At 40.0% G+C, this 22,252-nt stretch overlaps 1 protein-coding gene and 1 non-coding gene across 8 annotated transcripts in view; one reads left to right on the forward strand and one right to left on the reverse strand.

The window, feature by feature from the left end:
* REPS2 (RALBP1 associated Eps domain containing 2) overlaps positions 1-22,252 on the forward strand; it is a 237,098-nt gene that overhangs the window by 135,616 nt on the left and 79,230 nt on the right. For 4 of the 7 annotated variants that reach the window (XM_058713845.1, XM_058713842.1, XM_058713843.1 and 1 more), the window contains one exon: positions 19,752-19,813. In XM_058713845.1, coding sequence (XP_058569828.1) covers positions 19,752-19,813 — 62 coding nt within the window. Of the gene's footprint in view, positions 1-19,751; positions 19,814-20,131; positions 20,220-21,523; positions 21,617-22,252 lie in introns of those variants that run through there. The other 3 variants (XM_058713840.1, XM_058713841.1, XR_009257199.1) reach the window with 2 other exon arrangements.
* On the reverse strand, positions 2,509-2,581 carry TRNAK-CUU (transfer RNA lysine (anticodon CUU)). Its single transcript has one exon. It is a non-coding gene; the product is annotated as a tRNA-Lys (tRNA).

Consider the following 22,252-nt stretch of genomic DNA (forward strand, 5'->3'; position numbering starts at 1 on the left):
GTACATCCATATTATGAATACTTACGAAGCAGTTAAAAAGAATAAGGTATGTGTACTAAGTGGAGACCTATCTCAGTGAAGAAGGCACAGTGCAGAATATGTATGTTCTTTTTAAATGTATAGACAGTTTCCGGAAGGATACTTAGAAAAGTGGTAACAGTGGTTGCCTCTGGGGAAGAGAATGGGATGACTGGGAACAGAAGTGAGAGAGAAACTCGCTTTTCATTGAATACCCACTTGTATCTTGGTGTTTAAGTGAGAGAGAGAGAGAGAGAGCAAGCAAGAAGAAGTGGGGGAGGGGCAGAAGGAAGGAGAGAAAGAATCCCAGCCAGGCTTCACGATATCAGCACAGAGCCTGATGTGGGGCTTGAACTCAAGAACTGTGAGATCGTGACCTGAGCCAAGATCAAGAGTTGGATGCTTAACTGACTGAGCCACCTACGTGCCCCTCTGCACTTGTATCTTTTAAATTTTGCCTCATATATAGATATTATTATTTTTAATGTTTTATTTATTTTTGAGAGAGCATTATGAGTGGAGGAGGCACAGAGAGAGAGGGGGATAGAAGATCCAAAGCAGGCTCTGCACTGACAGCAGCAAGCCCCGATGCAGGGCTTAAACTCATGAACTGAACCGTAAGATCATGATCTGAGCTGAAGTTGGACGCTCAACTAACTGAGCCACCTAGGCACCCCGATATTTTAAAAATTTTACTTTTCACTCCGTAGTCACAGTGACCAGATGGTACCTGAGAGCACCAGAAATGTCCTTCCTGGCTGAGTTTACCTGTCTCAAACTTGCCTACTATTCTCTATCCAGGGTATTTTTATGACTAATCTGTTGCCACTTCCTAGAATGCACCTGAAATAACAGAAGCATTTTAGGACATTCTTTAAGGTTCTGATAGGTTCTTCAGATTCCTTTTGAGTGCCTTTCCAATAGTGAGGAATAGTTTTAGAGGACTTCCTCTAGCCTCCATTGTGAGATCTACGGATGGGCAAAGTGTGATAACGGCTCTCTCTTACCTTGGAATGGGGGTGTATTTTTTAGTTGGCAATCTGAGAAGAGTCTGTCTGGGGTTTCCTACAAACAAATACATTTTTCTGCAACTTGAGAAATAGGTAAACATCTTGGGAAGAAGAGATACAATATGTCTTACCAACTTAACCGTTCACGTTCTCCAAAGGATGAATTTGCTCACACAGACGGCTTTGACCTTATAGATTTCCTTATTGTATCATTCATGTGAGTGCTACTTGGTTCTCTTTTAAAATCTAGTAGGAGTATGGGATTCCTGCCCCACCCCCAAACTTTTGGGTCTGCAGTACACATCCAGCTTAATGGTTCAGTTTGGCAGTCTGGACAATTTTTTTTAATCAAAGCTTTATTGAGATAAAATCCACACACTATATGGGGCGCCTGGGTGGCGCAGTCGGTTAAGCGTCCGACTTCAGCCAGGTCACGATCTCGCGGTCCGTGAGTTCGAGCCCCGCGTCGGGCTCTGGGCTGATGGCTCGGAGCCTGGAGCCTGTTTCCGATTCTGTGTCTCCCTCTCTCTCTGCCCCTCCCCCGTTCATGCTCTGTCTCTCTCTGTCCCAAAAATAAATTTAAAAAAAACGTTGAAAAAAAAAATCCACACACTATAAAATTCGCCTTTTTAAAAAAGTTTTTTAAAATATTTTTTATTTTGAGAGAGAGGCAGAGACAGCGCATGAGCAGGGGAGGGGCAGAGAAAGAGGAAGACACAGAATCCAAAGCAGGCTACAGGCTCTGGGCTGTCAGCACAGAGCCTGACGCAGGGCTCAAATTCACAAACAGTGAGACCATGACCTGAGCCAAAGTTCAGTGCTTAACCGACTGAGCCACCCAGGCACCCCTAAGATTCTCCCTTTTTAAAGTATACAATTCAGTGGCTTGTAGTAGATTTACACTGTTGTGCAACCACCAGCATTATCCAGTTTTAGAACATTTTCCTCACTCTAAAAAGAAACCCCATGCTCACTAGGAGCCCCTTTTCATTCCCCTTTCCTCTTTCCCCAGCTTTTGGCATCCTCTAACATACTTTCCGTTTGTATGAATTTGCCTGTTCTGGACATTCCATATTAGTGGCATCACGCAATATATGGTCTTTTGTAACTGGCTTCTTTCATTTAATATAATGGTTGCGAGGTTCATGCATGTTGTAGCATGTAGGAGAACTTCATTCCTTTTATGGATGAATAATATTATATTCTATGAATATGGCACATTTTATTCATTTATCAGTTCATGGATATCCATGGGAGTGAACTTTCTGGGTTGTACGGTAACTGTAAGTTGGACATCTCAAGGAACTACCGAAGTAGTTGCACCAGTTTACCATCTCACTAGCAATCTGTGAGGACCGCAGTTTATTCTTGAAGCTCTTGTTATTGCCTGTCGTTTTTATTTTAGCCATCATGAAGTTTTATCTTATCATGGTTTTGATTTCCATTTTTTTTTACTATTATTATTTTAAAGTAATCTCTATACCCAACATGGGGCTTGAACCCATGATCACAAGATCAAGAGTCAGATGCTCTACCGACTGAGCCAGCCAGGCACCCCTTTATTTGCATTTTTCTAACGACTAATGATGAACATCTTTTCATGTGCTTATTGGCCATATTTGCGCCATTTTTAGGGAAACGTCTCTTCAAAATCTTTGCGCATTTTTAAATTGGGCTGTTTGTCTTCTTATTGTTGAGTTTGTAAGTGTTCTTTATATATTCTGGATACAAGTCCCTTTTCAGATATATGATTTACAAATATTTTCTCAGTTTGTGGGTTGTCCTTTCAACCTTTTGATGGTATCCTTTGAAGTGCAGAAACTTTTAATTTTGATGAAGTCCAGTTTATTTTTTCTTTTGTCATTTGTGCTTTTGGTATCATATCTTAGAAATCATTGCTTAATTCAAGGTCACAAATACTCTTTTCTTCTAAGAGTTTGATATTTTTCACTTTTACATTTAGGTCTCTGATCAATTTTGAGTTGATTTTTTGTATGTGGTGTGAGGCAGGGGTTCAAATTTTGTTTTTTGTTTTTTGTTTTTTTGCATGTGGCTACCCAGTTGTTCCAGTACCATTTGTTGAGAAAACTATTAATTACCTGTTTAATTTTCCTGGCACCCTTGTTGAAAAATCAACTGATCATGACCATAAAGGTTTATTTCTGGATTCTCAATTCTATTCCATTAAGCTAGCACCATACTGTCTTGATTGTTGTGGAATTGTAGTAAGTTTTGCAATTGGGACATGTGAATCTGCCCACTTTATTCTTTTTCAAGATTGTTTTGGTTATTCTGGGTTCCTTGCATTTCCATATGAAATTTATGATCAGGTTGTCAATTTATATTAAAGGCAGCTGGGCATCTGGTAAGGATTGCATTGACTCTGTAGATCAGTTTGGTTAGTATTGCTGTCTCAACAATATTTTCCCCCAACTTTATTTTTTTTTTTAAAATTTTTTTTTCAACGTTTTTTATTTATTTTTGGGACAGAGAGAGACAGAGCATGAACGGGGGAGGGGCAGAGAGAGAGGGAGACACAGACTCGGAAGCAGGCTCCAGGCTCCGAGCCATCAGCCCAGAGCCCGACGCGGGGCTCGAACTCACGGACCGCGAGATCGTGACCTGGCTGAAGTCGGACGCTTAACCGACTGCGCCACCCAGGCGCCCCTCCCCCAACTTTATAATGAGAGTAATTGACAAAAATTGTACACATTTATGGTCTACAACATGATGTTTTCCATCTTAACAGTATTAAGTCTTACAGTTCATGAGCACAGGATATATTTCCATTTATGTAAGTCTTTAATTTCTTTCAACAGTATTTTGTAGTTTTCACATATAAGTTTCACACTTAAAAAATTTATTGTTAAGTATTTTGTTTATTTTGATGTTAGTTTAAAGGGAATTGTTTTCTTAATTTCATTTTTTCAGTCTTTATTGCTGGTGTATAGAAATATAATTTTTTTAAGTTTATTTATTTTGAGAGAGAGAGCATGTGCAGGTGGTGAAGGGGCAGGGAGAGAACAGGAGAGAGCGAGAATCCCAAGCAGACTCCATACTGTCAGCGTGAAGCCCACTGTGGAGCTCAGTGTGGGGCTTGAACTTACAAACCGTGAGATCATGACCTGAGCCTAAGTCGGATGCTTAACTGACCGAGCCACTTACGTGCCCCAAAATATAATGGGTTTTTACATATTGATCTATCTTGTAACCTTGTTAACTGGTCTCTTAGTTGTCTGGACACATCCTTGACTTAGGTGATGAGTTTGGCAGCATACTCATTATTGGACTTTTAAATGCTTAAGCAATCCTGCAGCTACCACAAATTATGGAGGAAATCCCTTTTAGTGTTTGGAAAACATTTAAAGAATCATTAACTGGCTGCTTGCATACAATTGTACTTTTTCTCTGACTGGCTCAGTTAGTGAAGCATCTGACTTTGGCTCAGGTCATTATCTCATGGTCCATGGGTTCGAGTCCCGCGTCAGGCTCTGTGCTGACAGCGCAGAGCCTGGAGCCTGCTTTGTATTCTGTTGCTTCCTCTCTCTCTGCCCCTCTCCCTCCTCCACTCATGGGACTCACTCTCTCTCTCTCTCTCTCTCTCTCTCTCCTTTCAAAAATGAATAAAACATTTAAAAAAATTAGAAGTAACACTCAGAGTTTGTAGTGACGGGGCACCTGGGTGGCTCATTTGGTTAAGCATCCAACTCTTGATTTTGGTTCAGGTCATGATCTCATGGTTCGTGAGTTCGAGCTCTCATGGTTCATGAGTTCGAGCCCTCCATTGGGCTCTGTGCTGGTGGTATGGAGCCTGCTTGGGATTCTCTCCCTGTCTTTCTCTTGCCCCCCCCCCCCCAAATAAGTAAACTTAAAAAGAAAGAATTTGTAGTGACAGCATTAAGGTTTCCTTTTGAACTTCTCAGTAGTTGATAGGTAAAAGGTGTTGGCTGTACTATAGTGTCACTTGGTCCTTCTTTTTCCTGTTTCCTGTTCCTTCCGCTATGTATAGGGTTTTTTTTTCTTTTCCAATAGTTATGTGAAAGTTTCTCTACTAGCATAGTGCTGTGATTTGTGCCTGTAGAGGGTTTACAAAGGCTTGCCAAGGTGAGGGGGCAGCTAGTGCTGCAATTAGGCAGGATGCATTCTCTTTTCTATCGACTCTCTGGTTTTACAGCTTTCCCTGGCTGGCTGAGTGCTTGAACAAGGGACTGTGGGAAAGAACAGGACTAGAATACCTGGAGGATGCGGATAAAGGTATGACCTTTATTTTTAAAATGCTTATTGAGGCGCCTGTGTGGCTCAGTCAGTTAAGTGTCCGGCTTCGGCTCAGGTCATGATTTCGTGGTCTGTGGGTTCAAGCTCCGCATCAGGCTCTGGGCTGACAGCTCAGAGCCTGGAGCCTGCTTCAGATTTTGTGTCTTCCTCGCTCTCTGCCCCTCCCCTGCCTGCCATCTGTCTCTCAAAAATAAATATACGTTAAAATGCTTATAAAACTCATTTGAGTAATAGACACATTTTTTGTTCTGTGTACAGTGCAGACAGATCTGTTCCTTAACCTCATCTCCACCAAGCCCGCTATCCCTCTGACATTTTCTAGTCCACTCATAATATCAATTTAATGTTTTTTGTCATTAAAATAATTGGTATCACACTGTACATATTTCCCCAATGCTTTTAGGCAAGTCATTATTTCTTGGAGATATATCCCTGTCAGTACTGGTAATTTTGTCATTCTTTTGTATATATTCTGTATACTGGTTACTCTGTTAAAAACTGTATTAAGGAAAACTTCAAATTTATGTAAAAGTAGAAAATCCCCATCCCCAGATCAAGTGCCAGATATTGTATACTTTCATATATACATTATATGTATCTCTAATGGATAAGGCCTTTTTCACCTTGTCACACCTTGTCACACCTTGTCACAAAGTTTCAAGAAATGAAACTTGATCTTCACCGCTTAGTTAATTCTCATGCGTTTTTGTTGCATAACTCTGCCTGTGTTTTCATCTGGGACCTAGTTAACCTGTATCACATACCCCATGGTGTAAGGAGTTACTGGAAAAAACTGGCAAACAAATTCTGGAATCAGAAAGTGTCAATGCTAAAAGAGAACTTAAATGTTATCTTGGCCAACTCTCACATACTATAGGCAGTGATGCTGAGATCCAGAAATGTAATTGCTTTGTTCTTCATCAGAATTCTCTTTGTTCAGGTCTTTGTTGTAGCAGATTTGGTGTCAGAGAAAGCAGTCTATATTAATTTAATTTGGGTAGCACACCTTATTATTTTTCTATAGGTAATGATACACCTAAAGTTAAGAGATACATTGAAGAATAGATATGGTGCCCACTATATGCAAGAAACTAATAGTATTTTCCTGTGTTTTCTTTTATGTGATTTACAGTGTTGGGCCAATTTCCTGAGGTTCTTTAGCTAGGCAGGAAAGAAAAGTTTTGCCTTCATAAATACTTGGAGATCTTATATCTCATATATAGTATCAACAACTTTATTTTTTAAAATTTATTTGAGAGAGAGAGCGTGCGTGTGGTGGTGGGGGTGGGGGTGAAGGGCAGAGAGGGAGAGAGAGAATCCCAAGCAGGCTCTGCACTCTCAGCACAGAATCCAACATGGGGCCCAATTTCACATGATTTCTCAGATCATGACCTAAGCTGAAAGCAAGAGTCTGACCTTAACCAACAGAACCACCCAGGCATCCTAACAACTTTAAATATATATAAGAAAGGAAAGGAATGGTGTACTGAATCCCTGGTCTCAACAGTGGTCAACTGTGGCCCATTTTGTTTATGTTCTCTCTCCCATATGATTAATTATACTTTTTTCCCCCACCCTTAGCTTTAAAAAAACTATTGAGATGTAATTTTCAGACCATAAAGTTCATCTGTTTTACAGGTACAGCTCCATGATTTCCAGTAAATTTATCAAATTGTGATGTTACTATACTCCAGTTTTAGAATCTTTTCAGCACCCCAGTAATATTCCTCATGCATGTTTACAGTCAATACCCATGCCCAGCCCCAGATAACCAGTAATCTACCTCCAGTTTCCATAGACTTGCCTTTTCTGGACATTTCATATAAATAAAATCATAACACTATGGGGTCTTTTGTGTCTAGCTTTCTGTATTTTGTATGATGTTTTTGAGGTTCATCGAAGTTGTAGCATGTATCAGTATTTCATTTTTTTTATTGTGGAACAGTTTTCCGTTGTATGGATATACCACATTTTGTCTATCCATTCTTCAGTTTGATGGACATTTGAGTTTATACTTTTTACCTTTTATGAATAAGGCTGCCATGAACACTTGCATGCAAGTCTTTGTGGGAACACATGTTTTCATTTCTCTTGGCATAGTACCTACAAGTGGAATTACTTGGTGTATGGTGAATTTAAGAAACTGCTAAACTATTTTTTAAAGTGGCCATACCATTTTACATTTCCACCAGCCGGTGTACGAGAGTTATTGTTTCTTCACATTTTCACCAATACCTTACTATTTTTTAAAATTATAGCTATCTCAGTAGATGGGAAGTGGTATTTCATTTTGTGGTTTTGATTTCTTGATTTCTTTTTCCCTGATGACTAATGATGTTGAGCATCTTTCCATGTGCTTACTAATGATTCCTATATCTTCTTTGGTGAAATGTCTGCTAAAATCATTTATCCATTTTTAAATTGGGTGTTTGTCTTCTTGTTGAATTCTGTATTCTGGAGTTCTTTGTATATTCTGCATACAAGCCATTTATTAGATACATGATTCGCAAATACATTTTCTCATTTTGTGACTTGTCTTTGCATTTTCTTAATGGTATATTTGAAGCAAAAATGTTGTACATTTCAGTAAAGTACAATTTATCAATTTTGTCCTGTTTAGATTATGCTTTTGGTGTCCTATATCTAAGGAATCTTTGCCTCACCCCAGGTCTTGAAGCATTTCTACTCATCCTTCCTAAAAATGTTACAGTGTTAGCGCTTCTATCTCTGATTCATTTTGATTTAATTTTTGTATGTAATATGAGGTAAGGGTAGAAGTTCATTTGTCCGTACGTGGATATCCAGCACTATTTGCTGAAAATCTCTCCCTATTGAATTGCCTTGGCTCCTTTGTTTAAAATCATTTGACTGTAAATATAAGGGTTTGTTTGTGGACTCTGCATTTTCTTTATTGATCTGTATGTCCTTATGGCAGTACTCCACTGAATATTTTTTATTTTAGAGCATGTGCATGCACGTGAAAGTGGGGGAGGGGCAAAAGGAGAGGGAGAGAGCATCTCAAGCAGGCTCCACGCTTAGTCCAGAGCCCAGTGTGGGGAGCGATCCCACTAACCGTGCGTTATGACCCGAGCTGAAATCCTGAGTCAGACACTCAACCGACTCACCCACCCAGGTGCCCCTGAATATTTTTTAAAGCAAGGGAGTCATATGTAGTCTTGTGTAGAGGTAATCACATGACATAGGAGGCTAAATATTTGCTACAGTGACACATTTTTAGATCGTGTCTAACATTTATCTGAGTTTGTGGTATATTGCATATTCAGAAGCATCCTTTTAGTTCCTTGAAGTTGCGGTACTTTTCTTACTTTACAACTTTCTGACGTGCTTGTTCCCTGGATATACAGTAACACTTGTCCAGCTGTTTATCCCCTATCCCAGTGACCTTTGTGCTCTTTACCATTACCTATCCTATGGGTTCAAAATGTGATACTGATTGCTGCATCATAGTAGCCTTCATGATGTCCTTTTACTTCTCTGGTCCTTAATTTTCTCATCTGCAAAGTGGAAGAATTGAATTTGACCTCATTACTTTTTAACCAACTCAGTCATTAATATTTTCCCTGTTGAAAAGTTCCAAGTCATGTGTAAATTCCTGTCTTTGAATTGGTGAAAGATAATTGTGTTGAATAGAGAATTTAATAAGCTTGTGTGTTCAGGGTGAAATGGGGCCTCGTCAGTGGATCGAGGCAGCTATTTTGTTGGAAGAGTACTCCTGGCAAATATTTGGTCATACTCATAGGTGTGTGTGACCTACGAACCCATCACTGTGTGTAACTGGGTGATTAGGAGATAGGCATAGACTCACACGTGCTTTTATGATTAGAAAGGAAAAGAAGTACCTTGTCTATTACAAAGAAATAGCCATTTTAATGGACTCCAAGAAGAGGAATGGTCCTTCCTGATGAAATCCTTGAAGCTTTGCTTATGGCTAACTCTACTTGATTGATACTTAAAAGTGTTGGTCCCACTGGTAGACTCCTTTCAACATTTTCCATCCTTTAAGTGTTTTCTTTTTCTTTGGCATTTGAATGCTTTTATTTTCTTCATAAAATATTCCTAGTTTGGGGGGATGGGAGGCCTTTTCACAGCTGAAGTTATTCCAAGTTTCACTCCCCTGAAGAATTGACTTTCTGTTCCTTGCAGCTATCCAACGCCACATCTGCTTTATTTGCACTTAGTAATTTGGAACACGTTTTCATTGAGTCATTGATTTGGGGCTTTGTAAAAATCTGAAGGAAATTAGTATATAGATAGTAACATATATGAATAATATTTTGTCTGGAAATTTCTTTTTCTTTTTTTCTTTTTAAGAGAGAGACACAGAGCGTGAGCAGGGGAGGGCAGAGAGAGAGAGTGAGACACAGAATCCGAAGCAGGCTCCAGGCTCTGAGCCATCAGCGCAGAGCCCCAAGTGGGTCTCGAACTCACGAACTGCAAGATAGTGACCTGAGCCAAAGTCAGACACTTAACCACCTGAGCCACCCAGGTGCCCCTGTCTGGGAATTTCTTAGCATAATAAAAGGATGAATTTTAGAGGTTAGAGTTTGGGATGAAGACACTAGAAACCTGAGGTTCAGCAGATCAGTGTTAGAAAATGCACATCTTTCAATAAATTAATAAACACCAGAAATTATTAATGTGTTTTTTGAGTTTAGGATTAAATAGCAGTTTCTTTTATGAACTTTTAAATCTTGTTTTCAGGATTTGGGTATCATTTTTTTTTTCTGATTACACATGCAAACATTATTTTTTGGGGGGAGATGGAGAGAGCACGCACAAGCTGGAGAGGGGCAGAGGGAGAAGGAGAGAGAAAATCTTAAGCAGGCTCCGTGCCCAGCGCAGAGCCCGGTGTGGGTCTCAATCCCACGACTGCGAGATCATGACCAGAGTCCAAATCAAGAGTTGGACGCTTAACTGACGGAGCCAGCCAGGCACCCCCCAACTTATAAAAAATTTTTGATTTGACAGAGCCTTGCTGATACCTGGTGTTCGACCTGTTAACTGTGAGATTTTAGGAATAAACCTGTAGTTGCTTCATGAGGATGGTAGCTTTTAATGTATGCATCAGAAGTGTTCTCCTCCCCTCTTGTTTCCTTCTCTTCCCTTCCGGGCAAGCAGGTGTTACTCTTAACAGGTACGTTGTCATCTTTTGCATGTGTGTGCTAGATTACTCAGCCAAAGTATTTTTCCAGTTTCACTTTGCATGAAGGTATACATTTTCTCTCTTTAAAATTGATTAGGGCATGCTGGATAAAATACTTGAACCCAATTTAAGGTCATGAATGGACTGAAACTATTATAAGAGGAGATTATTTTACTAAATTCAATTTCAGTTATTCATGCACCATGTGAATACTTACTATGCACAAGGCAGTGTGTTTAGGTGCTGTGGGAGATAAAAAGATGAACTGGATTTAAAATTGGTAGAATGAACCTAGATTAATATCACTTATTGTTAAAGGAAATGAACACGGTCATAAACACGAAGAAGAGATTTTTCAGCAGGAACCAAATAGGCAAAGATGCAGGAGCTCATGCCTTTTTTTTTTTTTTTTTTTTTTTGAAAGAGTGGCAGCTAAGGGGAAACCCGAGGCTTTGGGCGCACTCTTGACTCTGCCTGCCTCCTTCTAGAAGTTGTGTGTGCAAGTAGGCAAATCTTGAGATTTCTTATTGATACTCCAAATCTGGAGTGAAGTAAAGTGAGTGGGTGCTCTTAGTTTCACCTTCTCTTGATCGAGGGTCAGTGGACATGACTTCTGGAAAGAGAGGGAAAAAGCTGGAAAAGTGAATAATCTCAGCTGGTATCCTGATATGGTGGAAGGGAAGGCCCAGGGCTCCGTGCTGAATTGAGGGGACACACTGAAGTCTGGGAAGTACCTCCAAGGCTATTGATGAATCTCAAGACTTGAGAGAATATACTCTGCTACAGAGTTTTTTATATTCTTTTGGTATTCACACTGCAAAATAACATATTTGTATAACCTCTTGTTGACTTTTCAGTTTTAGTCATCATCTACTGCCTTCCCTTTCTAGCATCTTTCTCCTCTTTCACCTTCCCAGTACGGTTATATTAGAATTTTGGTTAGATCAGTAGTATTTAGGGTAGTATTATGGCTATGTAAGCCATATAGTAAATTACTGCCTTTTCTTACTTGGACAGATTTTTGTTGGCTTTGGAGTGAATAATCAACTTGTTTCTTTTCAATGTACTTGGCCCTGAATCAACTGCAGACTCTCTCAATTTTCTAAAGTTCCTTTTATGAAATTCTGACACAGGTATTAGTTTCATCTGTTTGAAGAAATGTAGAGTGATTGTCTTCTGTGCCTCATACTTAGTTTTCATCATGGCATCCCCCATCTGTGTCATCCAAGGATTTTCTTCTTTCTCCCATGTTGGATCTCTTTTATCCTGTTCTCATCTTTTGCTCTTTCTTGGTTTACTCTCTTGCTTTGGTAGAACACATCCTTGAGTAGTTTCTTGGAAAGGGTGCATGGAGCTCAATATAAGACCCTGAATGTCTAAAAATACCTTTACTTGAACCATCATGCAGGCTGCTCTTTTGGGGAAAGCCATCAGTTGGAAATCAGTTTTCTTCAGAATTTTCATGGCATTGTTCCAATGAATTCTAGCTTCCAGTGGTATCTTAAAAGTCTAAAACCTTTTGGACTCTTGATCCTTTGGATGCACCCTCCCCTCCTCTTCCACCCCCTGCAGGAAACTTGTAGAATCTTTTATTTTGAAATTTCATATCCATGTGCCTTGCCCTGGGTCTGTTTTCTTCCGTTGTCCTGGGCACTCTGGGCTCTTTTAATTTAGAAACTCGTATTCTTCATTTCTAGGAAGTTTTCTTGGACTAGGTGATTTTTTTCCTGCTATTTACACTCTCTCTCTCTCTCTCTCTCTCTCTCTCTTTCTTTTAATTTTATTTTTTAAATTTACATCCAAATTAGTTAGCATATAGCGCAACAATGATTTCAGGAGTAGATTCCTTAATGCCCTTTACCCGTTTAGCCCATCCCCCCTCCCACAACCCCCCCAGTAACCCTCTGTTTATTCTCCATATTTGTCTCTTATGTTTTGTCCCCCTCCCTGTTTTTATATTATTTTTGCTTCCCTTCCCTTATGTTCATCTGTTCTGTGTCTTAAAGTTCTCATATGAGTGAAGTCATATGATACTTGTCTTTGACTAATTTTGTTTTGCATAATGCCCTCTAGTTCCATCCACATAGTTGCAAATGGCAAGGTTTCATTCCTTTTGATTGCCAAGTAATACTCCATTGTGTGTGTATGTGTATATATATATATATATATATATATCTCACAACTTCTTTATCTGTTCATCCATCGATGGACATTTGAGCTCTTTCCATACTTTGGCTATTGTTGATAGTACTGCTATAAACATGAGGGTGCATGTGCCCCTTCGAAACAGCACCCCTGTATCCCTTGGATAAATACCTAGTAGTGCAATTCCTGGGTCGTAGGGTAGTTCTATTTTTAATTTTTTGAGGAGCCTCCATACTGTTCTCCAGAGTGGCTACACCAGTTTGCATTCCCACCAGCAATGCAAAAGAGATTCTCTTCTCCTCATCCTTGCCAACATCTGTTGTTGCCTGCGTTGTTAATGTTAGCCATTCTGACAGGTGTAAGGTGGTATCTCAATGTGGTTTTGATTTGTATTTCCCTGATGATGAGTGATGTTGAGCCTTTTTTCCTGTGTCGGTTGGCCATCTGGATGTCTTCTTTGGAGAAGTGTCTATTCATGTCTTTTGCCCATTTCTTCACTGGACTATTTGTTTTTTTGGGTGTTGAGTTTGATAAGTTCTTTGTAGATTTTGGATACTAACCCTTTATCTGGTATGTCATTTGCAAATATCTTCTCCCATTCTGTCAGTTGCCTTTTAGTTTTGCTGATGGTTTCCTTCACTGTGCAGAAGCTTTTTATTTTGATGAGGTCCCAGTAGTTCATTTTTGCTTTTGTTTCCCTTGCCTCCAGAGACGTCTTGAGTAAGAAGTTGTTGCGGCCAAGATCAAAGAGGATTTTGCCTGCTTTCTCCTTGAGAATTTTGATGGCTTCTTGTCTTACCTTTAGGTCTTTCATCCATTTTGAGTTTATTTTTGTGTATGGTGTAAGAAAGTGGTCCAGGTTCATTTTTCTGCATGTTGCTGTCCAGTTTTCCAAGCACCACTTGCTAAAGTGACTGTCTTTATTCCATTGGATATTCTTTCCTGCTTTGTCAAAGATTAGTTGGCCATACGTTTGTGGGTCCATTTCTGGGTTCTCTATTCTGTTCCATTGATCTGAGTGTCTCTTTTTGTGCCAGCTATTTACTCTCTTTTTGTGGAACTTTTATTTGGATGTTATCCTACTTTCTTTAAGATATCCTTATATTATCTTTGAACCTTTCTATTAAGCTTTCCATTTCTGCTCTCACATTTTTAATTTCCAGGTGCTCTTTTTAATTATTTGACTGGTTTTTTTTTCAATAGCATCTGAGTATTTCGTCTTTGCAAATAATCTCTCTTACCTTTTACTGAGGATTTCCCTAATGACTCTTAGAAATTTCATTCCTTACTTCCACCCCATTATCTGTCTTCTCAGTAGAATAAAGATTCATGAGGGTAGGCCTTTTTTCCTGTTTTTTTTTTCACTGATGTTTTCCCAGCACTCCGAACAATGCCTGACACATAGTAAATGTTTAAATATTTCTGGAATAAACTGAATGATTGTTATGATGATACTAATATACATTAAATTTTTTCTCCTAATATAGATCTACTCTGTCTCTTTAGATTAACTTTTTCTATTCTTACTGCTCTTAGATTAGAAATTTTCTGCAGCTATCTGATAATACTTCATCATCTGTTTCTATTTAAGAAAAGGGGTAGGGGTGTCTGGGTGGCTCAGTTGGTTAAGTGTCTGACACTTGGTTTTGGCCCAGGTCATGATCTCACGATTTGTGGGATCGAACCCCACATCGGGCTCTGCACTGCCAGTGTGGAGCCTACTTGGGATTCTCTCTTTCTCCCTCTCTCTCAAAATAAATAAACTTAAAGACAAAATAAAGGTGGTGAAAAAGCTCATTGGACCATACGGGTAAATGGATAGGACTTGCCACCTTTGGGTTTCATGGTAGAATGATATGACTTGTTGGAGATCTCTGAATGTTGGTATCTAGATCTTCCTTCTTGGCTGGTCCAGTTCCCTGGAGCACTTCTTTCAGTCTCTGGATACAGAAGTTTGAGAGCAGAGAGGAATTGGGTTGGAAGTCTCAGCATCCAGAATTCATATATTTATTAGATCCCCCTGTTTTCAGTATGGCCTCATGCCTTCATCTCGGCCAGGTGTCCTCCCTGGAGAAGAAAAATATTTCTAGCCTTTTGCTGGAGTGGGAAACATGCTGCAAATATGCAGAATGTGGGAGAAATATCTTAGGATCTAACTGCTCTGATGGATCATGGTCCTGTAGTTCTTAGATTAGTTCCAATAGATATTTGTTGGATACCTACTACATTCTGAGCTATTAAGGTGAAGTAGGGGTAGGGCATGGATACTATAGGTAGAGGGGACCACAGGAGCAGGGATGCTGAAGCCAAAAGCTGCATGAGGTATAGCTGGAACCTGATCTTCAAGGGTACTGCGAAGGTATGCCCTTCTAAAGGGTAGGAAGTAGGATTCAACTGTTAGTTAATTTTGTTTATTTTTTATTGCTTTCTTCATTTTACCCCTACTTCCTGAGGAGTTTGATGTCACTGATTCTTGAAAACTGAGGGGCTTGTGTGGTACAAATTGATTAGTCTCTGCTTTCTCTACTGCTGATTTAGGCATCAGCCACTCATCTCTTTTCCTAGTTTCAAATTTAAACAAGAAAGTTTAAACAGTTCTTTTCACTGTTAATGAGGTAAGAGTGAGATTAGTTGCACATATTCAAGCTACTATCTATACTCAAAAGTCTTATATGGGGCATTTAATAAATTTCAGGATAGTAAAGAAACTAGGAATCTTACACAGTATCAGGCCAAGATTATAGTTTAAAGTGATCCCAAGTTGGTAAGTGCCTTCAAGTTTCTGGTTCTGGCAGACAGTAGAGAAGGAACCCACTTTCCACACAGAGCCCAAAGTATTTCTTCAGGTAAAGTTTCAAGGGATGTGCATTTAGAGTCAAAGGTTGCCAGGCACTCTAGGAAATAGACCAGTAGGAGAAATAGATAGCAGGAGCAGCAAAATAGTAGCAAATACAAGGGCCTCAGATTGTGGGATTATCAGACACACACTGTTACATAAATATGTTTAATAATTTGGGGAAAAAAGGAGATGGAGAAAATGAGTACATAGCCAAGAAATTATAAAAATGAAAAAAAACCCTTTGAAAAAAGATCAAATAGAACTAGAAATGAAACAGTCATTGAAATAAACCTAAAGACAGGATTAACAGGACATTAAGCGCAGCTGAAGAGGGAATTGGTCAATGGAACAGTAGATATTAGAAAATTATCCAGAACACAGCACAGTTTAGACAAAGAGCTCCAGAAGGAGAGGTAGAGAAACTGGCAGAAAGACAGTATTTGAGGAATCACTCAGAGTTTCCCAGAATGAACGGGATGCCACATGGTTTAGAAATTCCCGTGAAGCTCAGTAGGTGTTGAAAGAAAAAGAAGATGAAGAACTAGGCAGACTCAGCGTCAGGTTCAGTACTGCAGAGCACCACAAGCAGAGAAGACCGACTACTTAGCAAAAAACGATTCTATGGACACCTGACTCCTCGGCAGCAGCAATGGAGGCCGGAAGACCGCGAAATGTTATTTTTAATGTGCTGTGAGAAAGTAGCTGTCCATCTAGAATCTAGACCCAGGGAAATAATCTCTTAAGAATGAGGGTGAAGTAAAGACTTTCAGTCCCACAAACGGAGTAAGCTTGCTACTAACAGACGCTCAATGAAAGAAATTCTAAAGGATGAATTTCAAACGGAAGGTACTATCGTAAAAGAGATTGTAATGGAAATTAGGAAAGTTGTAAAACTGAATGAGAACATATCAAAAACCTGTGATTCTTGGAAGAAAATTTGTAACGCTAAATGCTTATGTTAGAAAAGAAGAAACACTGGAAATTGAGCTCGGGAACTGTTTTTATGCTAGAAAAAGAACAATAGGATAAGCCTAAAGAAAGAAAATGCAAGATGAACAGACATTAATGAAACAAAGAAGGCAGGCAATACAGAGGCTCAGGAAAGTTTTTTTTTTTTAATTTTTTTAACGTTGATTTATTATTGAGAGACAGAGAGCGCGGGGGAGGGGGAGGGGCAGAGGGAGAGGGAGACACAGAATCTGAAGCAGGCTCCAGGCTCTGAGCTGTCAGCACAGAGCCCGACACGGGGATTGAACTCACAAACTGCGAGATCATGACCTGAGCCAAAGTCAGACGCTTAACCGACTGAGCCACCCAGGTGCCCCAAGTTTTTTTTTTTTTTTTTTTTTTTAAAGAGTAATAAAATGGTCAAATGTCAAGTGAGCTCAGTGAAGGGAAAGTAGAGTGATGATACAAATAGTATGAGGAATCAAAAACAAAAGTTAGGTGCACGGAGATTAAGATGAGTTGGGGCGCCTGGGTGGCTCAGTCGGTTAAGCGTCCGACTTCAGCTCAGGTCACGATCTCGCGGTCCGTGAGTTCGAGCCCCGCGTCAGGCTCTGGGCTGATGGCTCAGAGCCTGGAGCCTGCTTCCGATTCTGTGTCTCCCTCTCTCTCTGCCCCTCCCCCGTTCATGCTCTGTCTCTCTCTGTCTCAAAAATAAATAAAACGTTAAAAAAAAGATGAGTAGAGGAGGGTGTAAGAGTTCCTTTATGGCAATAAATATGAGCATTTAGACAATAAATGTCTAGAAAAATAAAATTTCTCAAAACTGACTTAAGAATTATAAAGTCTGAATAATCCTGTAACAATTAAAGAAATGAAATCATTAAAAATCTTGTTTCAAACAAAACTTCAGGCCCAGATAGTTCTGCTGGCAAGTTGTACCTGACATTCAACATTAGCAACAAAAACAATCTTCGATCTTACACAGCCTGTTCCCGAGCACACATGGGGAACATTTTCTGGCTGAATCAGGCCTAACAGACAACTACATGAGAAAGGAGACTTACTGATCACAGTCTCATTTATGAATATGGTTGGCAAAAATCCTAAGCACAATATTAGCCAACTAAATCTAGCAGATCTAAAAACCTGACCAAGTTGGGATTATCGTAGGTTGGCAAGGGTGCTTTCGCATTTAAACATGTATAATGTAATTTATCATATTAACTAATTATCAGGGGAAAAATCATACCATCATCTCAGTGGATGGAGATGCAACTTTGGTTAAAAATCATCAACAAATTATAAAAAAATCTCAACAGGTGGGAATTTTCATAATTCGTTGTAGCATTTCTACAAGAAACCTACGGAAAGTACCATACTAATGGTGAAATAGTGACAGCCTTACCTTTGAGATCAAAAGAAGGTAAGAATGCCCATATGATCATTACAAGTCAACTTTATAGTAGATGTTCTTGCCAGGTAAGATAAAAAACACAAAATAGGTAAAGGTACCGAAAAGAGGCAACAGAATTACTGTTCATGTTTGTAGGTGATACGATTTTATCCAAAAGTATATGCAGAAACACCCTCATACCATCTTTTATAAAGATAGGGCATTTGTTTTTTTAATTAAAAAATAGCACAAATGAACTGCACCAGACCTGAATATGATGTGTAGGTCCTGTATCCGAGTACACTAAGCGGGAACAGTGAGACCCACAACTCACCTGCTTGGTTTCCTGCCTCTCAGGGATCACTGTCTTTTGTTGCTTGGTTTCCTAGTGTCTTGAAAACTGTCGTTTTCTGTGTTTTGTTCTAGTGTTGAAAACTGTTGTTTCATATAAAAAACGTGTTTGTTTTTGGCTGTTTCAAATGGGAGGATAAATCTGGTCTTTGTTACTCCCTCTTGGCTGGAAGCAGAAGTTTAATTAAGCGGCTTATCGATTCTTAGGCCTCTTTTGTTAATAAAGGGTGATTTTTAACACACAGTTTGTTCTGGTGCAAGGCATTTCCTTTAAAAGCACGTGTAGATTTTTCAAGTTTTGTTTTAAAAGAAACCGGTAATTTAAAGGCCCAATCCTGAGGACCTTTAGAGTTGGGACCCTGAGATGGATAATTCCTGAGGCTTTTGTTTTTCTGCTGCTACACGCTTTGTTATTGAAGACTGTCCAAGGTCTTACCACCACTGGAGTTTTGACCCGCTGATGTGTTTCATAAATTTTAATGAGAGACAGATTGAGAGAGGTCATTGGTGGACCCACATGGTTGTACCATATCTCTGCCCTGGCTCAGAATGCAAATCTCTGTGAAATTACTCTTAAGTTACCTTTGTGGAAAGCCCCAAACTCCATCTTTGGGCATGTCTGGTCTAGCTAGGTCAGATCAAAAGTGATTTACAAAAAACTTTTATGTTCTTGGCACATTGCTATGATTTATTTTTAAGTCACAGAAAATTGTCCAAATATTAGCACACATATAGAATTGCCAATAAGCTGTGTACGGTTATATAGAACACAGTGTGCTTTTTAAAGGAGTTTGTAAAGAATATGGTTTAACTTGCCAGTGTGTGATAATAAAGTTATTTCTTGTGTGTGATTATGGACTTGATTTATAATTCACTAGCAGATGTTTATTTTCATTGTTAAGTTATAATTCAGACATTCTTGGCTTAACTCAAATTTTCTCTAGATCTCACAAAATTAAAAAAAAATTAGACTGAAACTTCCGTTCAAAACATCCTTCAAATGGGGCCAGATTATTTTAGAAACAGATTTTCTTATTTCTGCTAATAAGGATCAGGGAGAGAAAAGGCAATTGAGATCTTTGAAGGGTCTGTAAACATCATTTTAGTCCGTCTCTTCCAGCGTCCCCTGCTGCTGTCAGACCTACTCGCTTACAGGGCAGTAGAGCTGCATCACGGGAACTCTGGCTCCCTTCGTTTCTGTAGCCTCCTTGCTGAGCTAATGAGCAGTGTAATGGCCGGGAGAGAGGGAGACATGTTAGAGAAACCTAAGGGCCTAGATGATTTGAAACTAAATAATTAACATCAGAATAATGAGGGATTGACCGCCTTTCCCGTGCTGGGTTCCAGTGCTTTGATCAAAAGGTGTCTTTTCCTTACTGTTGTATATGGTCTTAATCACAACAGCCTATATAAATAATTGGATTTGGAGAAGGTAGGATCCACATGAAAAAGGGATTAGAAATAGCATGTGCTTTTTTTTAAATTAAGCCTTCAGATGGATTTTAATAACTTAAACATGTTAACTGCAATTGCTATTCCTAGTTAAGAAGTGGAGGGGTATTTGTTTTGTGTTTGGGAATTCTTAACAGTATGTGTGTTTCTTTTCAGCTACTAAGTCAGGATTGTTACCTCCGCCGCCTGCGCTCCCTCCAAGACCTTGTCCATCACAGGTAGGAGACAGAAGTTGATTTCTGTGAACTGTTCGGTACTAGGGAAGTGGTCCTATCACTGTGCTTCCTTGGCAAGGGTTGATAGCCACAGAACTGGCTGGTCACATTCCCAAGATGACATCTGGACAAAGAGAGGAGAGAGCGGTTGAATTTCTTCTTATCTAGCCAGTCCCTCAACCTCATGTAGAAAAGTGGAAGTTCCCTCAATAGGCAACCAAACAAATGTGTATTGGTTCACCTTTGGCTCTGGGGGTGGGGGACATGGTTTTTCTGTATAGTATGTACAGTCTGGGTGTGTATATTTTCATCATGTTTTAGGAGCTGTGTGAATTCTGCATAAACTAAAAATAAATGGCCATCACCGTGGTGTTAGAGCTGTGGTTTGAGCCTACAGTGCTTTCGTTAGGTTGGTATCTTCCTTTGGAATAATAAGCTGAAACATCAGGAGTTGGGAGAGTGTGTCACCAAAATCTGTTTCGCCTGTGAATTCATTCTGCCTTATTTTTATGTGCTGCTATGGCCTTATTCATCAACACTGCTCGTAGAATTGGAAATGAGAAGGAAGCAGCAAATCTGCAGAATGCGGTAAAGGGCACCACGGGTCCTTCCTTTTGTTAACTGCTGCTGAAGAAACTTTCTGCCTTTAAAGGCCCTCTCTAACTTTCGGCAGAAAATGCTGCCCAGAGCATATCTTTCCGTATGCCACATCTTAGGATTCGCTGGGTCTCTGAAGCCACTTTTAACATTTGCGTGTCCTTCTTTTAGAGAATTAGATCATCTTTAGCATCCACTCAACCTTGAGGTGCAAATACAGTGAGGTCCTGCTTTCCTGCCTCAGTCTGAAGGGTAATAAAAAGCCCTGTTCTTCCTGACTCACATAGAAACGAATGAGAACCCCCTTTCCAACGCTCCAGGATTGGCTCTAAGACCTGTTGATTAATCAGCCAACAAATACTCATTTAGATCTAATAGCAAGCTTTAGTTCCATTCCGAGCTTTTCCCTGCTTACAATTTCTGCTCATTTAAATTATTAGTTCCGTTTATCGAGCACCTATTGTGCTAAGTGCTCTCAGCACATTATTTAATCTTCACAAAACTCCTATGAAGTAGGTGCTAATATGCTTTATTTTTATACAGGTGAGGAAATTGAAACATACAGGGGTTAAGCAAGTCAGCTAAGGTGACATAGCTAGTGAATAGGTAGAGTCAGCTCCCGGTCAGAGTCCATCTCCTAAACGTCCCTGTCCTCCCCATCCTTGAAGCCGATGTGTACGTATACAGTAAGACGGTGATCTGTTGCATTGGCAGGTAAGGCATTCACCCCGTCTTCCTGTGGAGGACGTAGATGAGATCAAGCTCCTGATTGGCACCAATAGCAAACCGGGACTTTGTCAAAACAGAAGAGTGGGCATTCTGGAGGCGGTTACCCACCAGCTGCTGGTTTCAAACTGGGGCTTGGGAGCCGCCTGGATGAATGCGTGGAAGACTTGTCTGAAAGGGCTTTTGTGACCAACCTCCTTATCTTCTACCGCACATGTGACAGCAGTTATTTCCCGGTTGTGAAATGTGTTGCTGCTATCATCAGGCCTCACCTGACCTGCTTGAGTAGGGCTTCCTGCCTGCCTTGGGGCTTAGTGACTGAGGATCTGATGGGGGGCTGGGAATTCTCAAGTCACTGTTAATGAACGAGACTGCTTCTTTGTCTACCAGATTTCCCATCTCAGGGTAAACAGTAAGCGCAGTGCTCAGCCCAGGCCTCCAACTCAGCTGCCTAACTATGGAGATTTCAGACTGCAGAAACAGGTGTGTAAGACATGCAGGCAGAAAATCCCTTCGCTACTGACCTCCCCCTGCTCTCCCCCTGTCCTCCTCTGTAAGTGGGACACACACATTCAACAGAGGAAATCCTGGGTACTGAACACATGATTGTATTTAGTCTTTGTGCAGTGTCAAATTCCTAATGGCCCTGGGAGAGAGTCCCCTAACCACTTGGATGGGGCACCTGTATATTCTAGTCTTTCCCGAACTGCTTGTGATAAAGTAGTCTTCTGGGAGACGTTCATAGGGCTCTGTGGTAAGACAGATTTGCAGGCTGTGGCCTCGGTACCCACTTAGGGAGGTTCGCGGTGCGAATGGGCTCATTGAAGGGTTTGAAATTCTACAGTAAAGAAACCTGGTCAAATTTGGTAAAGCTTGTGATTTCCTAGTGATTGTGACCATTCACCTCTTTATTTATAAAATACTTATCAATATCCTGAGGGCTTGGTTGTTAGGAAACATTATACACCAGCCTTAGAGTAGTGGTAAGAACATTTCCAAACCTCTTTAATCTGTCACCTCCTCTCTATATTATGTGATTGAAGTTAAATTTTTATACTTAGGTGAATAGTTTTCCCTAGAGGAATTGAAAATGCAAAATAAAGTTTACTACACATTAGC

Source organism: Neofelis nebulosa, chromosome X (assembly GCF_028018385.1).
Source record: "Neofelis nebulosa isolate mNeoNeb1 chromosome X, mNeoNeb1.pri, whole genome shotgun sequence".
Taxonomy (NCBI): Eukaryota; Metazoa; Chordata; class Mammalia; order Carnivora; family Felidae; genus Neofelis; species Neofelis nebulosa.